At 40.9% G+C, this 17002-nt stretch overlaps 1 protein-coding gene across 1 annotated transcript in view; it reads right to left on the bottom strand.

The window, feature by feature from the left end:
• Bckdhb (branched chain keto acid dehydrogenase E1 subunit beta) overlaps window positions 1-17002 on the bottom strand; it is a 174319-nt gene that overhangs the window by 114506 nt on the left and 42811 nt on the right. Inside the window, exons 4-6 of the mRNA XM_042671145.1 lie at window positions 14530-14663; window positions 14049-14204; window positions 10975-11083 (exon numbers count right to left, since the gene is read on the bottom strand). Of these exons, the coding sequence (XP_042527079.1) occupies window positions 10975-11083; window positions 14049-14204; window positions 14530-14663 (399 nt within the window). The remainder of the gene's footprint in view (window positions 1-10974; window positions 11084-14048; window positions 14205-14529; window positions 14664-17002) is intronic.

A 17002-nucleotide genomic window follows, 5' to 3' on the forward strand; every position in this document is an offset into this window, starting at 1 on the left:
CAGCAAATGTAACAAATTTAGTGTTCCTCTACAGAAAATGACTGCCAGCCACAATAAACAATGCTTCAGAAATTAATTCTAGTCCATTCACTAACAGTCTACAGAAAACACTGGATGGATGGATGGATGGATGGATGGATGGATGGATGGATGGATGGATGGATGGCAGATGGTCAAATGGACAGACAGGGAGACATATTCAAATGGAATACTATATTCTCCTCCTCAGTTGACCAGTATTTGAGTCAAGAGCACGCTGAAGATATCTGGCCAAAGATAGCACACAGGCTCTTTGCCATCTTCACCTTCTCTGCAGCATTTGCAGGCCTGGAGAAGGCTCAGAGACAATACACATTCTTCCCTGCTTATGAGTCAGTTGCTACCACTTAAGTTCTTCTTTCCCGCCTGGTAAATCAGCTGCCAGCAAGTGATTAGCAGAAAGCCCTGGAAAGCAAGACTCTAAAGGCTGGCACATCAAAAGAAATGGGCTGGCAACTTGGCCCACCTCCTTCCTAAGATTGCCAGTGAGTGAGTGCTTTGTTGTCTTCAATAAAATTACCCAGGGTAATAAGACACCATAATTTTAACAATTAATTACGGGAAAACACTGCAAAAATAAAGCTTTATCCCCTGGGGGGTTGTTTTGTATTTTTAATATCATGCAAGGACTTTTGATTCAAGTTGAGTCTTACAATAAGAACTATGAAAGAAGGGGGAAAAAAACTCTTCAGGGATTTGCATTTATTCCTGAGGAGAATAAAGACACAATTTTAATACATTCACTGATTTAATCTTGGCAAACAATTCACCTGGGGAGCAGGTTTAACTTCATGCATACTACTTTGTAGTTACATTCATTTAAACAGTATTATGCCAGAAGAAAGTTACGATCTCAAATGAGCGTTCTTGCATTCCTCATGCACAGCTAAGAGCTTTCTGAAAGGCAGCAACAGCAGGAGTAAAGCCCGCTCTCCGGGGATGAAGAACACAGTATCCAGTCAGGTTACAGGTGTCCAGCTACCTGAGCCCACGCTACCCACCACATGCCCAGCCGATTAAAATCAAAGCACTAATGAGCACTCCAGAGAAATCCATCCACACCCGCTACACACTGATGAAACCTACTACTTTGGAAAATGAGAAACCTTTACCAAGCAAAATATAGGAGAAAATTATTAGGTCGAACAGACATTATAAAAAGTGTATTATAAATATTCACTGTATGTCTTGTGAAACTAAGAAAATTGAGAGGAGGGTGGGGTTGGAAGAGATGGGGGAGTGGGGAGAGAATGATGAAAGAAATGGTACTGACCAAGACGCAATGTACTCACAAAACAACCTATTGAACTGTAGCCCCTCTATACAACTATGTAAAGAGAATGGAAATACTATTTGAAAAGAAATGGATTCCACAACTACAATGAATGCTTCTCTAAATGAATTTACAGGCAAAATATACATTCACTTACAAGTTAATTAGCCCCCATCTTCTTCCTTTTACTAACCATTTCCTTCCAACGAACCATCTTAAATCCTACATACTATAAGAAACAGTATACATAAATAATACACCATATACAATACACAGAATCAAATAATAATGCCTATGTACCATATGTATTCCAGCATCATGTGAGATCCCAGAAGGGGAAACTGAAAAGGGCAGACTCTACTGCAAATTACAGATGGAAAAAATTATCAGCTAACAAATAAGAGCATGACAATGGCAGCAGAAAAAATTACTGACCTGGAAATACAGAGAGAAGCAACAATCTGGTTATACCAATCAAGGTTTGCACCAAGCAGAAGACAACTGATAGAGGTCTTTAGAGACCGACTGACACAGAAAAAAAATAATAATACAGAGGTCACTCCCTAAAGACATGGAGGTGTGTGAGTGCGTGCACTCTGCACAGACTTTAGAAACAGGTGTACATGATGTCTGAGGTACAGTGAATACAGAATGTGTAACTGATATTCCATATCCTGAGAGAGCTCTTTCCGATTCCTGCTGATCCCACACATTAATAACTTGTGTGGGAAGTATTTGCAAAAACATAGCCATGTACTAGGAATGATGCAAATTCCTCCATGAAACACACAGCATGGTTCCAGAGTTCATTCCTCTGCCTGGCACTGAATTTCCAATGCCAGTCCGCCTGTTTCATGCATGTTGCATTGCATATGACATAGTAAACAAACACAAATGTACTTTTTTTATTGTTTGTTGTGGTGGGGGGGTTGTTGTTGTCAATCTTGGGACTTGAACTCAGGGCCTGGGCACTGTCCCTGAGCTTCTTTTGCTCAAGGCTAGCACTCTACCACCTGAGCCAACTCCGGCTTTTTCTGTTTATGTAGTATTGAGGAATCGAATCCAGGGCATGCTAGGCAAGCACTCTACCACTACGGTGCACTCCCAGCCACAAATGTGCTTCTTTTGAAAAGAAGCACATACTGCGCCTCATGCAGTATGACTACTACAGCATAGTCGAGTCCGCATACCTAAGAAGTCTATTTCTTTTTCTTTATTCATTTTCTTGTTCTGTTCTGACATAAATCCTCAGATTCAAACTCACTGACTTGAGCTCTTGCTCAGCTTTTTGCTCAAGTGTGGAACTTTCCCACTTAAGCCCCATCTCCAAACCCATTTTTTAGCTGATTAATTGGAGATAGAGTCTTGCAGACTTTTCTGTCAGAACTAGCTTTGAACTGTAATCCTCAATTTCAGTGATCTGTAATCTGTAATCTCAACCTAGTGAGTAGCTAGGATAATAGGCATACACCATTGGTATGCAGTTTAATATTCTTTTCTTTTTTTCCTCCTGCCAGTACCAGGGCTTGACATCAGGGCCTCCAGTTCTTGCTTGGCTTGCTTACTAACCTCTACACCTCCCCATTTAAGCAAAACTTCTAGCCAATTTCAGTTGTTAGAATCAACAGCCCATGAGAGGAGAATGGGAAATGGGACAAATCCACCCAAACCAAAGCCCACTTCTGGCCTTATCTCTGCATCTAATGAATTTGATGGTCTCTTTTGTGCTCCAGAATCCCACCAGTAATCATAGAACCACAGAATGAGGACACAACAATTCAATCACCAAAGACATCCTTTGTGTTGTGAAGAAAAAAGAACTCAATGGTAGTCATTGGGCTATAAAATGCTTTCAATGAAAAGTAATTCTTTTTTATTTTTTCTGAACTTCAAGAGTAATTCTTTTTGGCTAGTTTTATTTTTTCACTTCAATGTGTCCATCTAAGTGTCTAGTGTTTCCTGTTCAGAGTCTCCCTTCCAACATTTCCTCCACCATTCCATGTTTCCTCCACCAGATTGAACTTGAGGAGCTCTTCTTATTTTATTACTACTGTCAGTGGGAGAAATGACACAGATCCAAGCACCTGTAATCCCAGTGACTCAGGAGACTGAGATCCGGGATTGTGGTTTGAAGCCAACCCAAGCAGACTCTTATCTATAATTAAGCAGCAAAAAATTGGAAGTGAAAGTGTGGCTCAAGTGCTAAATCACTAGCCTTAAGCAAAAGAAACTCAGGAATAGTGCCCAGGCCCTGACTTTATCCCCAAAATGAGCACCCCCCCAAAAAAAGAAAGAAAGAAAAAAAATGCAGAGCCACTGTAGATTGTGAAACAAATTCTGTTTGAGGGAGGTAGATTGTGAAACAAATTCTGTTTGAGGGAGGTTGAAACAAAAAAAGAAAATAAGGCTATTCGTAAGTTATATGATTGTAAAACAGAGCATAGCTACATTAGGGATTAAATCTGTGCTATCGTCTCCATGGAGAAATTTAACTACATGAAAATGTAAAGTAAATTTAATATTCATGCATGGCAGGCAGCACTTTGCCAGAGACTTGGACAGTAAATAACCAATCAAGCTGTGTCAATATCAACTTAACATCAAATCAGAACCTCCAAACAAATTACAAGGGACGAAGAGACTTCTCACATTGAGATATTTTTACATAGAAAATATGAACTTACAATTTTATTTTCCTTAGTGTTGGTTAAAAAAGCCATATTTTCTTATCACTTGAATATGGAAAATACAACTCACTAATTATTTTTAATTCAACAGCAAAATTAACTTCTGTTCAATATACCTCTATATACCTTCGTGTACCCTCTAGTACATTATATTTAACAGGCCAGCAAAAGTTCTACACCACACATTTATAATAGACACTCTTGAACTCAAAAATACTCAAGATCATTTTCCTTTACCAGTACTTAATTGGGAAAGCCAATATTCAACTGCCATAAGAAAAACCATTTAAAATGTTACTATAAAAAAATCCCACATTTTTCCTTTTTTTACATAATGAGATAAATTACAGATCTTTTCATAATAGTTGGCAAATATATATCACAAATGCAATAATGTAATAAAGCACCTTTGTATTCATTACAAAATGTTCAAATGAACCTCATATTTTCCAAGCTCATTTAACGTGACCAAAAAAAAGCTCTTATGAGACTGATATTCCGTAATATACATAGTGTATTTAACAGATGCACCAAAATTTAACCACATTTAGGACTTATTTAATCTTTGCAACTTCTCTTAGAGGTGTTCCTTCATAGGCCTGCTAATATGCTATATTTAACAGGTTAGCAAAAATTCTACACCATCCACTTACTAGCAATTGTTCATTTTCTTGTTCAATGTGTTTAAACTACTTTAGTAACTACTTTAGCAATTCATTTTCTTTAACAAGGAGCTATGTATGAATTTCATACAGGCAAAGAATGTATAACTCAACACTGAATTAAACAGTAATATTTTTAAAGCTATTGCACATAAGCACATGGACAGTTTAAAACAAGGGGAAAATCACCTAACAAAAGAATTATGTTTTACTTTTTTCTTTTTTTCTTTTTTCTTTGTCAGTTGTGGGGCTCAAACTCTGGGCCTGGGCACTGTCCCTGAGCTCTTCAGCAAAAGGGGAGCACTCTACCACTTGAACCACAGCACCACTTCTAGTTTTCTAGTAGTTAACTGAAGTTTCATGGACTTTTCTGCCCAAGCTGGCTTTGAACCATGATATCAGCCTCCTGAGTAGCTAGGATACAGGTGTGAGCCACCAGTGCCTGGCTGTTAAGATTTTTTAAAACGAATATTTTGATTTGCATTATCAATTATAAAATGTATCATTACCTTATGAACTGGTTTAAAAAAAAACCTGCCAATTAAAGTCATACACCTTTTAGAAATTTAATTTCATTCTTAAGGGGAAAAAACAACAACAACAAATGAATCGGATTTTTTTTTTTGGGGGGGGGGGTTTCCGGTCGTGGAGCCTGACCTCTGGGCCTGGGCGCTGTCCCTCAGCTCTGCAGCTCAAGGTTAACGCTCTACCACTTCAGCCGCAGCGCCACTTCCAGCTTTTTTCTTTTTGCTTATGTGGTGCTGAGGAATCGAATCCAGGGCCTCAGGCATGCAAGGCACGCGCTCTACCACTGAGCCACCTTCCTAGCCCCAGAAGAAGATTTTTAATTATCTATTACCCTTACACACAAAAACAATAGACATAATGAATACATTATATGTACAATAAAACCTCTTTGCACAATTTATTTTTTCCATTGTTTTTGGTGCTAGTACTGGGGCTTAAACTCCAAAATCTCACATTCATTGTCTTCTTCACTCAAGGCTGACATTCTACCATCTGAACCACACTGTCACTTCCTGCGTTTTGCTGACTAATGGGTGAAAAAGAGTCTCGTGAACTTTCCTGCCAGGGTTGGCATAAAAGTGCAACATGCAGATCTCAGCCTTTAGGGGTAGCTGGGATTATAGGTGTGAGCTACCAATACCCAGTCATGCTACTATTTAAAAAAATAAGTAGAAACAAAACTCAAGAAAATTACTACACTAAAAAAAAAAAAAATTACACCTACTTGCTTTATTATCATTCTTAGTAGCTTATTTAGCAAATAGGAGATTGAAAGAAGCCATCTGACTGTTGTGACCTGGATGTATGAGGCAGGGGTGGGATATACAGTCTAGGCACGGCCCAGAGTCGAGGGGCAGGAGAGGCTGAGAGGAGCTATGGGTAGGGACAATACCATCCCCTCACCAACCTCCTCCTGTTTTCTCTTAAACACAGGCAGGCTTCCATTTCCTTCTGGACCTGGGATTAAGTCCCTGAATGACTTCCTGGCACCCAGGGCAACTCTAAGCCTCTTACCAGTGGTCATACCAGACTGTGATATGTGGCTTTTATAGCTATCACAGAAGTAAACTAACCCTGTGTCAGGAGTGAAAGTAATGCAGTGTGTATCAGACCTGGGCTCTACCTTCCACAGGGATGTGCCGTCAGAAGGCGTGACTATGGATGGCATGTGTTCTCATTCAGTTAGAACAGCACCCCTTTTAATTCTGCCAGAAAGAAATTTTAAGTAGTATATTTTCAGCATGAAATAGAGAGTCTAGAAGAAGTTACACCTTTTATCTATGCCCTGCATAGATGAAGTGGGAAGCAAAATGGGGTGGTATCAGAAAAAGGATAGGCCATTAGATCAAACATTACGGCTTTTCATGATAAAGGCAGGGGTGAAGCAATTTCCTGAAGCTCAATAAACCTCAGTTTCCTCATCTGTCTAGTGTAGACGCCACTACCTCACAGGTTTTTTGAATCATCTGCACCAGAATTATCAGATGCCTCTGTAGACACCTCAGCACCAGGTTTGAATCTTTCTGTGAAACACTGAGCAAGTTTTTCAACTTCCAGATCCTCACCTATCAACTGACAATATGAACACATAAGCTTGATAAGGATATCGGGAGGGTGGATTACATTAAATCATCACTATGTCTTAACAACACAGCATTCTGTGCAACATGAATGTTTTAAAGTGTTCAAAGATAAGCCAGCCTGGTGGCTCACACATATAATCCCAGCTACTTAGGAGGCTGAGATCTGAGGGTCGAAGTTCCAAGCTATCTTCTATGGACAAATCCATGGAACTTTTATCACCAGCTAACCCACAAAAGGGTACAGTGGAGGTGTGCCTCATGTGGTAGAGGGTCAGCCCTGATGAGAAAAAGCAAGAGAGAGCAAAGCCTGGAGTTCAAGCCCCAATACTGGCATTTTTTTTAATTAATAAGTTTTTTTAAATTGTGAAAATGCCATACAGAGGGGTTACAATTACATGGGCAAGGTAATGAGTACATTTCTTATCAAGCATTGTTGCCTCCTCCTTTGTTTCCCTTACCATCCCTGCCCTCCTATTCCCCTTTCCTCCCCCCCCCACCAAAGCTGTAAAGTTTGTTTTTTGACATAATTATTTGTACATCTCATTGCTGCAATGGGTCCACCTGTTTCCCTATTTAAATGATTTGTTTTTTTCCATTCCCCTCCACAAAGTATACCAACATCAAATACAGTGAAAACAGGGGTTATACAGTGGGGGAAGGACATACAAAGCAACAAAGAAATCATCTTATAAATATGTTAGAAACAATCAGAAGAAACAAAAAACATTTGAGTCCTTATCTTGGGGTTCATTTCACCTAACATCAATTTATCTGACCGTTCCTACTTGTCTCAGACATATACTAGTTATTGCAAATAAGGCAAACCATGGGACCTATATTTCTTTGGGCCTGGCTTACTTCACTTAATATAATTTCTTCCAAGCCTTTCCATTTCCTAACAAATGGGGAAATGTCATTCTTCTGACGGAGGCATAGAATTCCATTGTGTATATATACACCACATTTTCTTGATCCATTCATCCACTGAGGGGCATCTGGGTTGGTTCCATATCTTAACTATGGTAAATAATGCTGCAATAAACATAGTTGTGCTAGTAGCTTTAGTATGGTCTTGTTTGTGATCATTTGGGTAAATGCCCAAAAGTGGGATTGCTGGGTCACAGGGGAGCTCTATGTGGAGTCTTTTGAGGAACCTCCATACTGCTTTCCTATGTGGTTGAACGAGTTTACACTCCCACCAACAATGCAGTAGGGTTCCCTTCTGTCCACATCCCCTCCAGCATCTGTTGTTGTTAGAGTTCTTGATTATAGCCATTCTAACTGGGGTGAGGAGGTATCTCAATGTTGTTTTGATTTGCATTTCTTTTATGGCTAGGGAGGTTGAGCATTTCTTAAATACTGGCATTTTTTAAACGAGTCTTTTAACTTTATCACAGCAACCTTATAAAATAAGATTGTGAAAAAAGGATTGTTTTTGTGCTTCCTAAAGTCAGCTGTTAGGATACCTTTGTTAAATTATTAAAGGACGTGCAATAATTCAGGAGTAGGGGGATGTCTTCATCTCAAAAGAAAAGCATCTTTTCTCTAAGCAAGAGCATATATTAGCCAAAACTTTCTAACACGTAAGCAAAGTCTATAGAAGAAAAACTGAGACCTAAGTAGGTTAAACTTAAAGTGAGATTACCTGGGAGGTCCTGGGATAACTCCCTGCTCACTGCACAGGGAAGGGAGAGAGAGGGATTCAGGGCCCGACCTCTCACACTCTCAAGCAAACCACCTATGAACAGCACAGCTCTGTCTCACAGAGAAAGTCCCTAAAGTCAGAAGGGCTGGCCCTGAGCCCCGTATGCACATCCTGAGATCGTGGAGGCCAGCCATGATGAAGGCAGTCCTTTCAGAGCCCCATACAATCAGATAGAAATAGCCAGCTTAGGAAGAACAAGGAAACAAAGGGACCAGAGATGCTGAGATTAATGACAGCTCATCTATGATGGAGATCTAGAATAAAATTATAGATTGTGAATAAATTTTTAACATTGACAAGTAAATGTTCATAGATACCAAATAGTTTAGATTCCTAAGAAAATTACTTTCAGGGACCCTTAAGAGATTTGACTTTGGTAACTGTGTATAGAATACTACCTTGGATTTGGGAACATAGTCTTCCTTGATAATAGGTGGAAGACACTGAGAAACTGAAAATAATAATGGACATTTGTTCATCAACAGAGAATTGGAAAAAGTGAAACTGCCCAGTTACCTGGGCCATCGCTAAATGACATTATGTTCATTCAGTGAATAGTCACTCAATATTTTTTATTCAAATTTTGTCAGCCAGACACTGGTGCATCATACCTGTAATCTGAACTACTCAGGAGGCTAAGAATGAAGATAGAGGCTCAGGGACAGCTCAGGCAGAAAACTGAGATTCTTATTTCCAACTAATCAGCAAAAAGTTAGGAGTGGTGGTGTGGCTCAACTGACAGAGCATCAGCCATGAAGAATAGCACCATGACCTTAAGTTCAAATCTTACTACACACAGGCATGCATGCACGCGTACACACACACACACATATACACCCAACAGTATATATCTTGCTTTTCAGATTCTCCTTCCCATAGCAAAGAAGCATTTATTTCCCAGCCAACTCATTAACAGGCAGGATTCAGAGATATAGCTACAATACATTAATGCTATTTACAGGACAAAGTTTGATGATGAAAAACTAGGTAAGCTATTCTCTTTAGTAGTAATAATTAATATACTTAGAAGAGTAAGAACAAGACAACTTATTTCTATTTAGTAGTAATAACAACAATGAGCAAAGAACATTTACACAATGGAATGCCACTCAGCAATGAAATAAAGAATGTAACTACTAACACAAGCAACAACACTAATGAATACCAGTAAATTAGGTTGAGCAAAAGAAAGCAAGCACAAAGAATACTATTGTATGTTTCTATTTATCTGAAGCCCAAAAGCACATCAATTAACCTAACAGCAATTGGAAAGTGGCTGAGTTCAGAACAGGGCAAATGGATTGGCAAAGGAGAGAAAGGAAAGGCCTTCCAGAAGCGATGAAAATGTTTATCTTGTTTTTCTAGTACTTACATGAATGTACAGGGCTGTCCAAAATCTATCCAACTGAACACTTACTATCTGTGCACTATTATGGTACATAAACTACAGCACAATAAAAACATATGGCTTTAAATTCAACAGTTCAAGGCTAAAGACTGACTTGCCAAAGTAATTTTCTTGAATTCAAAATAAAATATACTTTAGAGAGCACAAATTGTTTGGTGTTTAAATTTTCCATTACAACTGAAAAATAAGCAGTCACAGATGTGTGTTTATAAAAATTATGATTGAGCTAAAGGGGGGTGAACAACCACCTCAGCTTGCTAGAAAGACCACCCCCACACACACATCAACTTAGACGTGATATCATAGCAATCTGTGAAGAGCACCTCCTTCATTGCCAGGTGCTGGTGGCTCATACCTGTAATCCTAGCGGCTCACACCTGTAATCCTAGCTACGTGGGAGGCTGAGATCTGAGGATCAAGGTATGGAGCCAGCCCAGGCAAAAAAGTCCGTGAGGCTGGTGTTTCCAATTAACCAACAAGAAGCCAGAAGTGGGTCTGTGGCTCAAGAGGTAGAACACCAGCCTTGAGCAAAAACATCAAGCAAGAGAGCCAGGCCCTGAGCTGAAGGTCCAGTAGTAGCGTGTGCATGTGTGCACACATGCCCATATGGATGGACACATAGACACACACACACACACAGAGTATCTCAACTAAGAATACCTTCACAATCCTGGTCTTTAGTCACTTTACTTAAGCATGATTTCAACGTGATAGAATACAACCAGCTCATCATGTTCTCACTCCGCCCACATGCACTAAGTACCTGCTGTACAGATAAACACAGCCCCTTGCTGTGTTTGAGATGTTTTTCTTGTTTCCACTGTCAAAACATAAACCTAGCTGGGTTTTCCCTAGAATGGATACTCGAAGACAAACTTGAAACAGGAGAAATCAAACAGAATGTTCCCTACAAGGAATGTATATATCAAACTTGTAGGGAAGGTTGAGATTCTCTTGGAACTGTGAAAAACATATACACAGACAGACAGATGGACAGACAGATGATAGATTACAGAGAGATAGATGATGATGACAGATGCAGAGATATAGTTATAGATAGATACTTGCAAAGATAAAAGAAACTGTTACCTGCTGCTCTGTAAAGTATTTTAGGTTCAAAAAATATACAAGGATTTTTGTCCTGGATGCATGACAAGAGAAGTCCCTTGGCCTGGAAAGGGCTTCTGGGTATGACCACCTGAATGAAAAGATCCAAAAACATTAGTAAAAGTGTGTCCCCAGCAAACCCACTCACTGGCAAGGGCTGATAGGTAGATAACGAATGGAACTAAAACAGAGAAGTCTGGGATGGATTTCAGCATAATTAACACTTACGATAAAATTTACATGCTGTTCCCCAGCCCCAAAACTCATTTCACTTCTATGTTCTATTAACTGAGACATATTCATCTCTTCAGGAGTTAAACTTACCTATAAAAAAAAATACAACTGCAAAGAATAGCAATCAAAGTAAAAAAAAAATTATCAAGATTTGCCTGCATTTACTTATTAGTAAGCTTTTCTACTAATACTCTGCTACCTCCTGAAATGTGTGGGACACTCTGTTCTCTAGTTTCAACCTGCTCAAATCTCCTTCCTTCTCATTAAAATATACAATATATATTACATATGATATGTATAACATAATATATATGGTCTTAATTCCATCAATGGAAAAGCAATCCACTGAACTTTATGATTCAGGCACCAGCAAGACAAAATATATGGCTACTGCACCCTTGTCACTGACAGGGAAGAGCTCTAGGAGCCTTTTGAGCTTGAGAATGAGGTCAGGGAAGCACAGGAAACATCTGTGTGTGTTAATTTGGCGCAGATCTCCATCTGTCATTCCTGGTTAACTCATGAAGTAGATATTTTAATTTTACTACTTAAAAATAGAAACCAAGGCTTAAGGAGATATCAAGAAGCCATAGCTGAGCCAAATGACAGCCATACAGCTCCTGTTTAGCTAGGATTACAGCTATAAAGAAGGCTGAGATACGAAGATCATAGTTCAAAGCCAACTCATACAAAAAAATCCTTGAAATTCTTATTTCCAATTAATGAGCAAAAAGTGGAAAGTAGAGCTGTGGCTCATGGTACAGTTCTAGTCTTGAGCAAAAAAAAAAAAAGGGAGAGAGAGAGAGAGAGAGAGAAAGAGAGAGAAGGCCCTGAGTTCAAGCCCCAGTACTGGAAAAGCAGGAAAGGAAAAGAGAAAGGGAAAGAGAAAGGGAAAGGAGAAGGGGAAAGGAAAAGGAAAGGAAAGGAAAGAAAATGAGACACTACCTGAAAATAACTAAAAAGGGGGTTGAGGGAGATTGTGGCAGGGTTCAAACCATGCAACAGTCTCTGAGGCTTGAGACACTGCATTCAAACCCCAGAACCATCAGGAAAAAAAAAAATCAAAAGAAGCTTGCCCAAGGTCCTACTGCCTGCTACACAAGAGACTCTCTCTCAAGTATGACTGTTTCTAAGATGCAATCTCTTAACTGCTATACTATGTTATCTCAAATCACAAACTTGTGTCCAATCTTCATTGTAAAATAATTACATAAAAGACATATATTGTATAGGAAGAATTACTCAAATAAACCTGAATTTATCAGAAAGACTCAAGTAAGATTTCCTATAGCAAGCTATACCATGGCTTTCAAAGTTATTTATATGCAACTTTTATTGAAGAACTTTTATTTAAAGGAATACAATGGCACAAATCTCACTACTTTATTTTTTGCAGATTTCTGAACTCATTAATCAACATCATGCAAAGTATCTTGTATTTGTAGTTTTTAGCTTTTCTTTATCTGCTCATGTATGTATTTACTTTTAGCAATTTTTGTTTTATGAATCTTTCCACTTAAGATGGAAAAGTTTGAAAAAGAAAGCTGGGGGCTGGGAAGGTGGCTCAGTGGTAGAGCGCTTGCCTTGCCTGCCTGAGGCCCTGGGTTCGATTCCTCAGCACCACGTAAGCAAAAAGAAAAAAAGCTGGAAGTGGCGCTGTGGCTCAAGTGGTAGAGCGCTAGCCTTGAGCTGAAGAGCTGAGGGACAGTGCCCAGGCCCAGAGTTCAGGCCCCACAACCGGACCCAAAAAAAAGAAAAAAGAAAGCAGGTAGGACAGAAGGAAATAGAGAAGAGAAGGTGAGGAACTGAGAGAAAATATCTGCTATGAAACACAGTGAGTAATGTTAGGAGATTAAGTATTAATGAATCACTGTTAGACTCAAACACAAAATAGATGCTGTGTTTTAACACAACTCCTGTCCACCTACCACATCTAGCTACACTGAAAAGAACACATACTTCTAGTCAATTTAAAAATCCAAGGTGACACAAAAAATAATTAAAAAATTAAAAAATTTTAAAAATTTTTAAAAAAATCCAAGGTGAGCACTGGGTGGCTCACACCTAGGTCCTGAGTTCAAGCCCCAGAACTGGGAAATAATAATAATAATAATGCCTTCAAAATATCTTTAATATCAAAAAACCTGAAAATCTAGACAACGAACAGCCTTCTCCCAGTCTATTTAGAAAAGAAGGATGCATGGGTGTGAGCACTCATGCCTGTAACTCTAGCTGTTGGGGAGATGAAGACTGGGGTGATCTCAGTTCAAGACCAGCTTGGAAAAAATGCTCATAGACCCCTCTCAACCAGTAGCTGGATGTGGAGTCCTGCACTTATCATCCCAACTAGTCAGGAATAGGAGGATCGCAGTCCAGGCCAGTTAGGTCCAAGTGCCAAAACAAAAAGGAATACAAAAAGGGCTAGGGGCACTAGTGGCTCAGGTGGTAGAGTATCTGTGTACCAAGCCCAAAGCTCTGAGTTCAAATCCCAGTACTAAAGAATAAAAAGGACTACAAGCAAAACTCCTATCCTTCCCTCTGGCTTTGAGGAAAATATGGACCAAACAGGAAATGTATTAAAAAACACTCCAGAATCAGTTACATGAGAAAACCCCACTGTGGAGCCTTGAAAGCGTGGAAAGACAAACCCACGACAGTCACGATCCTATCTGCCCTCCAAGTCTATGGAGTTCATTACCAACCAGCATCAAGCTCCAGAACCTTCTGGAAAACCTAGCACCGGTGTTGGATTTCAAAAGCAATGCTCCTCTCCCTATCCGACTGCACGTAGGGTGGCCCAGCCTGGCAGCAGGCAGGGTTACCTTGATTCCGGGGCAGTGGGCGAAGAAGGCCTCGGGACACTGCGAGTGGTAGAGCGCGCCATGGCCCACGCAGCCCCACGGCGCGCGGATGGTGAGGCGCCCGCAGTTGAAGAGATCCCCGGAGCGGTAGCGGTACTTGGCGGCTTCGTTCACGATCTGCAGGGAGCAGAGAGGAGAGGGGTGAGTGGGGAGCCCGGCCCCGCCCAGGACAGCCCCAGCCACGCCCATGACATGCCACGCCCAGGTCACACCTTCCCAGGCCACACCCAGGACACGCCCAGGCCACGCCCATGACATGCCACGCCCAGGACAGCCCCAGCCACGCCCATGACATGATATGACCAGGACACACCATGCCCAGACCATGCCCAGGCCACGCCCAGGACAGCCCCAGCCACGCTCAGGACATGCCACACCTCTCCATGCCCTGGCCACGCCCATGCCACGCCCCACGACTGACAGGAGGGCCGGAGGCGCTCACCTGATCAAAAGCAGGGAAAATATAATCTGCAAACTGGATCTCCGCGATGGCAGTGGCACCAGCCACCGCGATGCCAATCCCGAACCCAACAATTCCTTGCTCACACAGCGGGGTGTTAAAGACTCTATCCTTTCCTTTAAAAAAAAAAAAAAGAAAAGAAAGCAACCTTAATATGGCAAGGGAGAGAATGTAACTATTAATAAGGAGAAATACAGAACATAGAAGAAATGGGTGATAAATAATGTGATGGTCAATTCCTATTAAGTAATTTATTAAATAGAAGTAATCTGAACAGTGCAATAAAAAGAAACTCTGTCACACTGGGATTAAAGAAAGCAAAGTGTGTCCAGCAAGCCCAGGGCCCTGAGTTCAAACCCCAGTACCACCAAAATGGGAGTGGGGGGAAGCAAAGTACAGTTTCTTAAAAGAAAACATGGTGACATGGAAAAAAAATAATTTGGGGGGGGCCGGGTCATGGGGCTTGAACTCTGGGCCTGGGCACTGTCCCTCAGCTCTTCAGCTCAAGGCTGGCTCTCTACCACTTGAGTACAGCGCCACTTCTGGTTTTCTGGTGATTCATAGGAGATGAGAGTCTCACAGACTTTAATGCCCAGGCTTGTTGAACCATGATCCTCAGATCTCAGCCTCCTGAGTAGCTAGGATGACAGGCATGAGCCACTGGCACCCAGCTTTAAATATAAAAATGTAAAGAGAGAAAGAGAGAGGGAGAGAGAATCCTAACTAAACTGGGTGCCAGTGGCTCATAGTTGTAATTCTAGCTTTTCAGTTGACTGAAATCTAAGGATCATCGTTTAAAGCCAACCCAGAAATACTGAAAGATTTTTATCTCCAATTAACTAGAAAAAAAGCTAAAAGCAGTGGCTCAAATGGTAGAGCACCAGCCTTGAGAGAAAAAAGAAACAGCATCCAGCCTTAGCACTGTCACACAGAAGGAAGGGGAAGGGGAAGAGGAAGATGGAATCCATAGCAGACAAACTGACTTTAAGGTAAAAAGCACTGGAGCTGGAGGCAAGGCTCTGTTGGGATAGCTCTAGCCAATGAGAAAAAGCATCAGGTACAGAGTCCTGATCACAGACCAAAAACAAAACAAAACAAAAAACAGTAAAAGGCATTGCTAGATATGAAGAGGTAGAATTCATCCTGCTCAAGAGTTTAGCTCAGAAAAAGGACATATATAGCAATCCTAATTTTAAGTACATCAGACCATGCACTCCAGATGAAGGGAAAAGTTAACTAACCAAGGGGAGAAAGGGCCAAAACCATAATAGAGTGGGAAATTTCTTAACACCTCAGCACTGTTAACAGAGAGAAAAACATAGCAGAAAACAAGTGTGACATAATAGTCATAACACAGGATGCTGTTCCCAATATCTAAAAACTCAAATCCAGGTACAGACATTCATCGACCATGTGCAGAACATAAATCCAATCTCAACAATTTGTGTGTTTCTTGGTTTGGGTTAGTTTGTTGGGGGTTTTGTAGGGGATTTTTTGAAAATAGAGAAGAGGTTTAAAGACTGCAAAGTGTGAGACCCAAACAACCAGAAAAGTTTTCCTTTATTGGCATAGTAAGTCCTACAAGGTACCTGGTAATTTTTGAAAGTCTACGCTCCACCAAACTCATTAACAATCCCACGGTAGAACATGAGCACTATTCACAGCTGCCTGGAATAGAATCCACACTCCTGAAATGCCTGAACCATCTTCACCAAACACGCGGCCTTCTTCCATACTCCTGGCTGCCTCCCATTCATACGAGATAGAGATCTGAGGACCCCCATTTTAAGCCAGCCTGGGCAGAAATGTCTGCAAGATTCTTAACCTCCAATGAATCAGAAAGAGCCAGAACTGGAGGTGTGGTTCACATGGTAGAACATCAGCCTTGAGCAAAAAAGACAAGTGAAGTGTGAGGCCATGAGTTCAAGGCTGGATAGTGGTACATGTATACATCTGCACACACGCACATGCACACGCACGCACACACACACACACACACACACACACACACACACACACACACACGCCCGCAAAGAGAGTCAAGAAAATAGATGAGGTGGCAGCCATGATCAGCTGAAGCCTTGCAGACCCCTGGTAAACATTGACTTTTCCTGTGAGCATGAGTCAGAAGGCAGATGGGTGAGAGAAACAGGAAGCCATGGAGCAAAGTCATGCCATTCTCTGAGCCTCATTTCCACAGAATCCCTCTAATGGCATTTTGTGCTTGACCTGTAAATAAGAAATGAGGGCACAGCAAGATTGATCACAGGATCCTGTAATGTCCCCAGTGTGAGACGATGATGCGTAATTGCAGAGGGGGTGGAGAGAATGTGTGGGACTCTGGATGCAGTCTAAAAATGGACCAGAGGGGTTACTGATAAAATGGATGAGGCGCATGAGTCAGCAATGCTAAAATGATTCAAAGGCTTTTGGCCTGAATAACTCAAAGGACAGA

This window comes from Dipodomys spectabilis, unplaced genomic scaffold (assembly GCF_019054845.1).
Source record: "Dipodomys spectabilis isolate Male_0828 unplaced genomic scaffold, ASM1905484v1 ptg000600l, whole genome shotgun sequence".
In the NCBI taxonomy this organism is placed as follows: Eukaryota; Metazoa; Chordata; class Mammalia; order Rodentia; family Heteromyidae; genus Dipodomys; species Dipodomys spectabilis.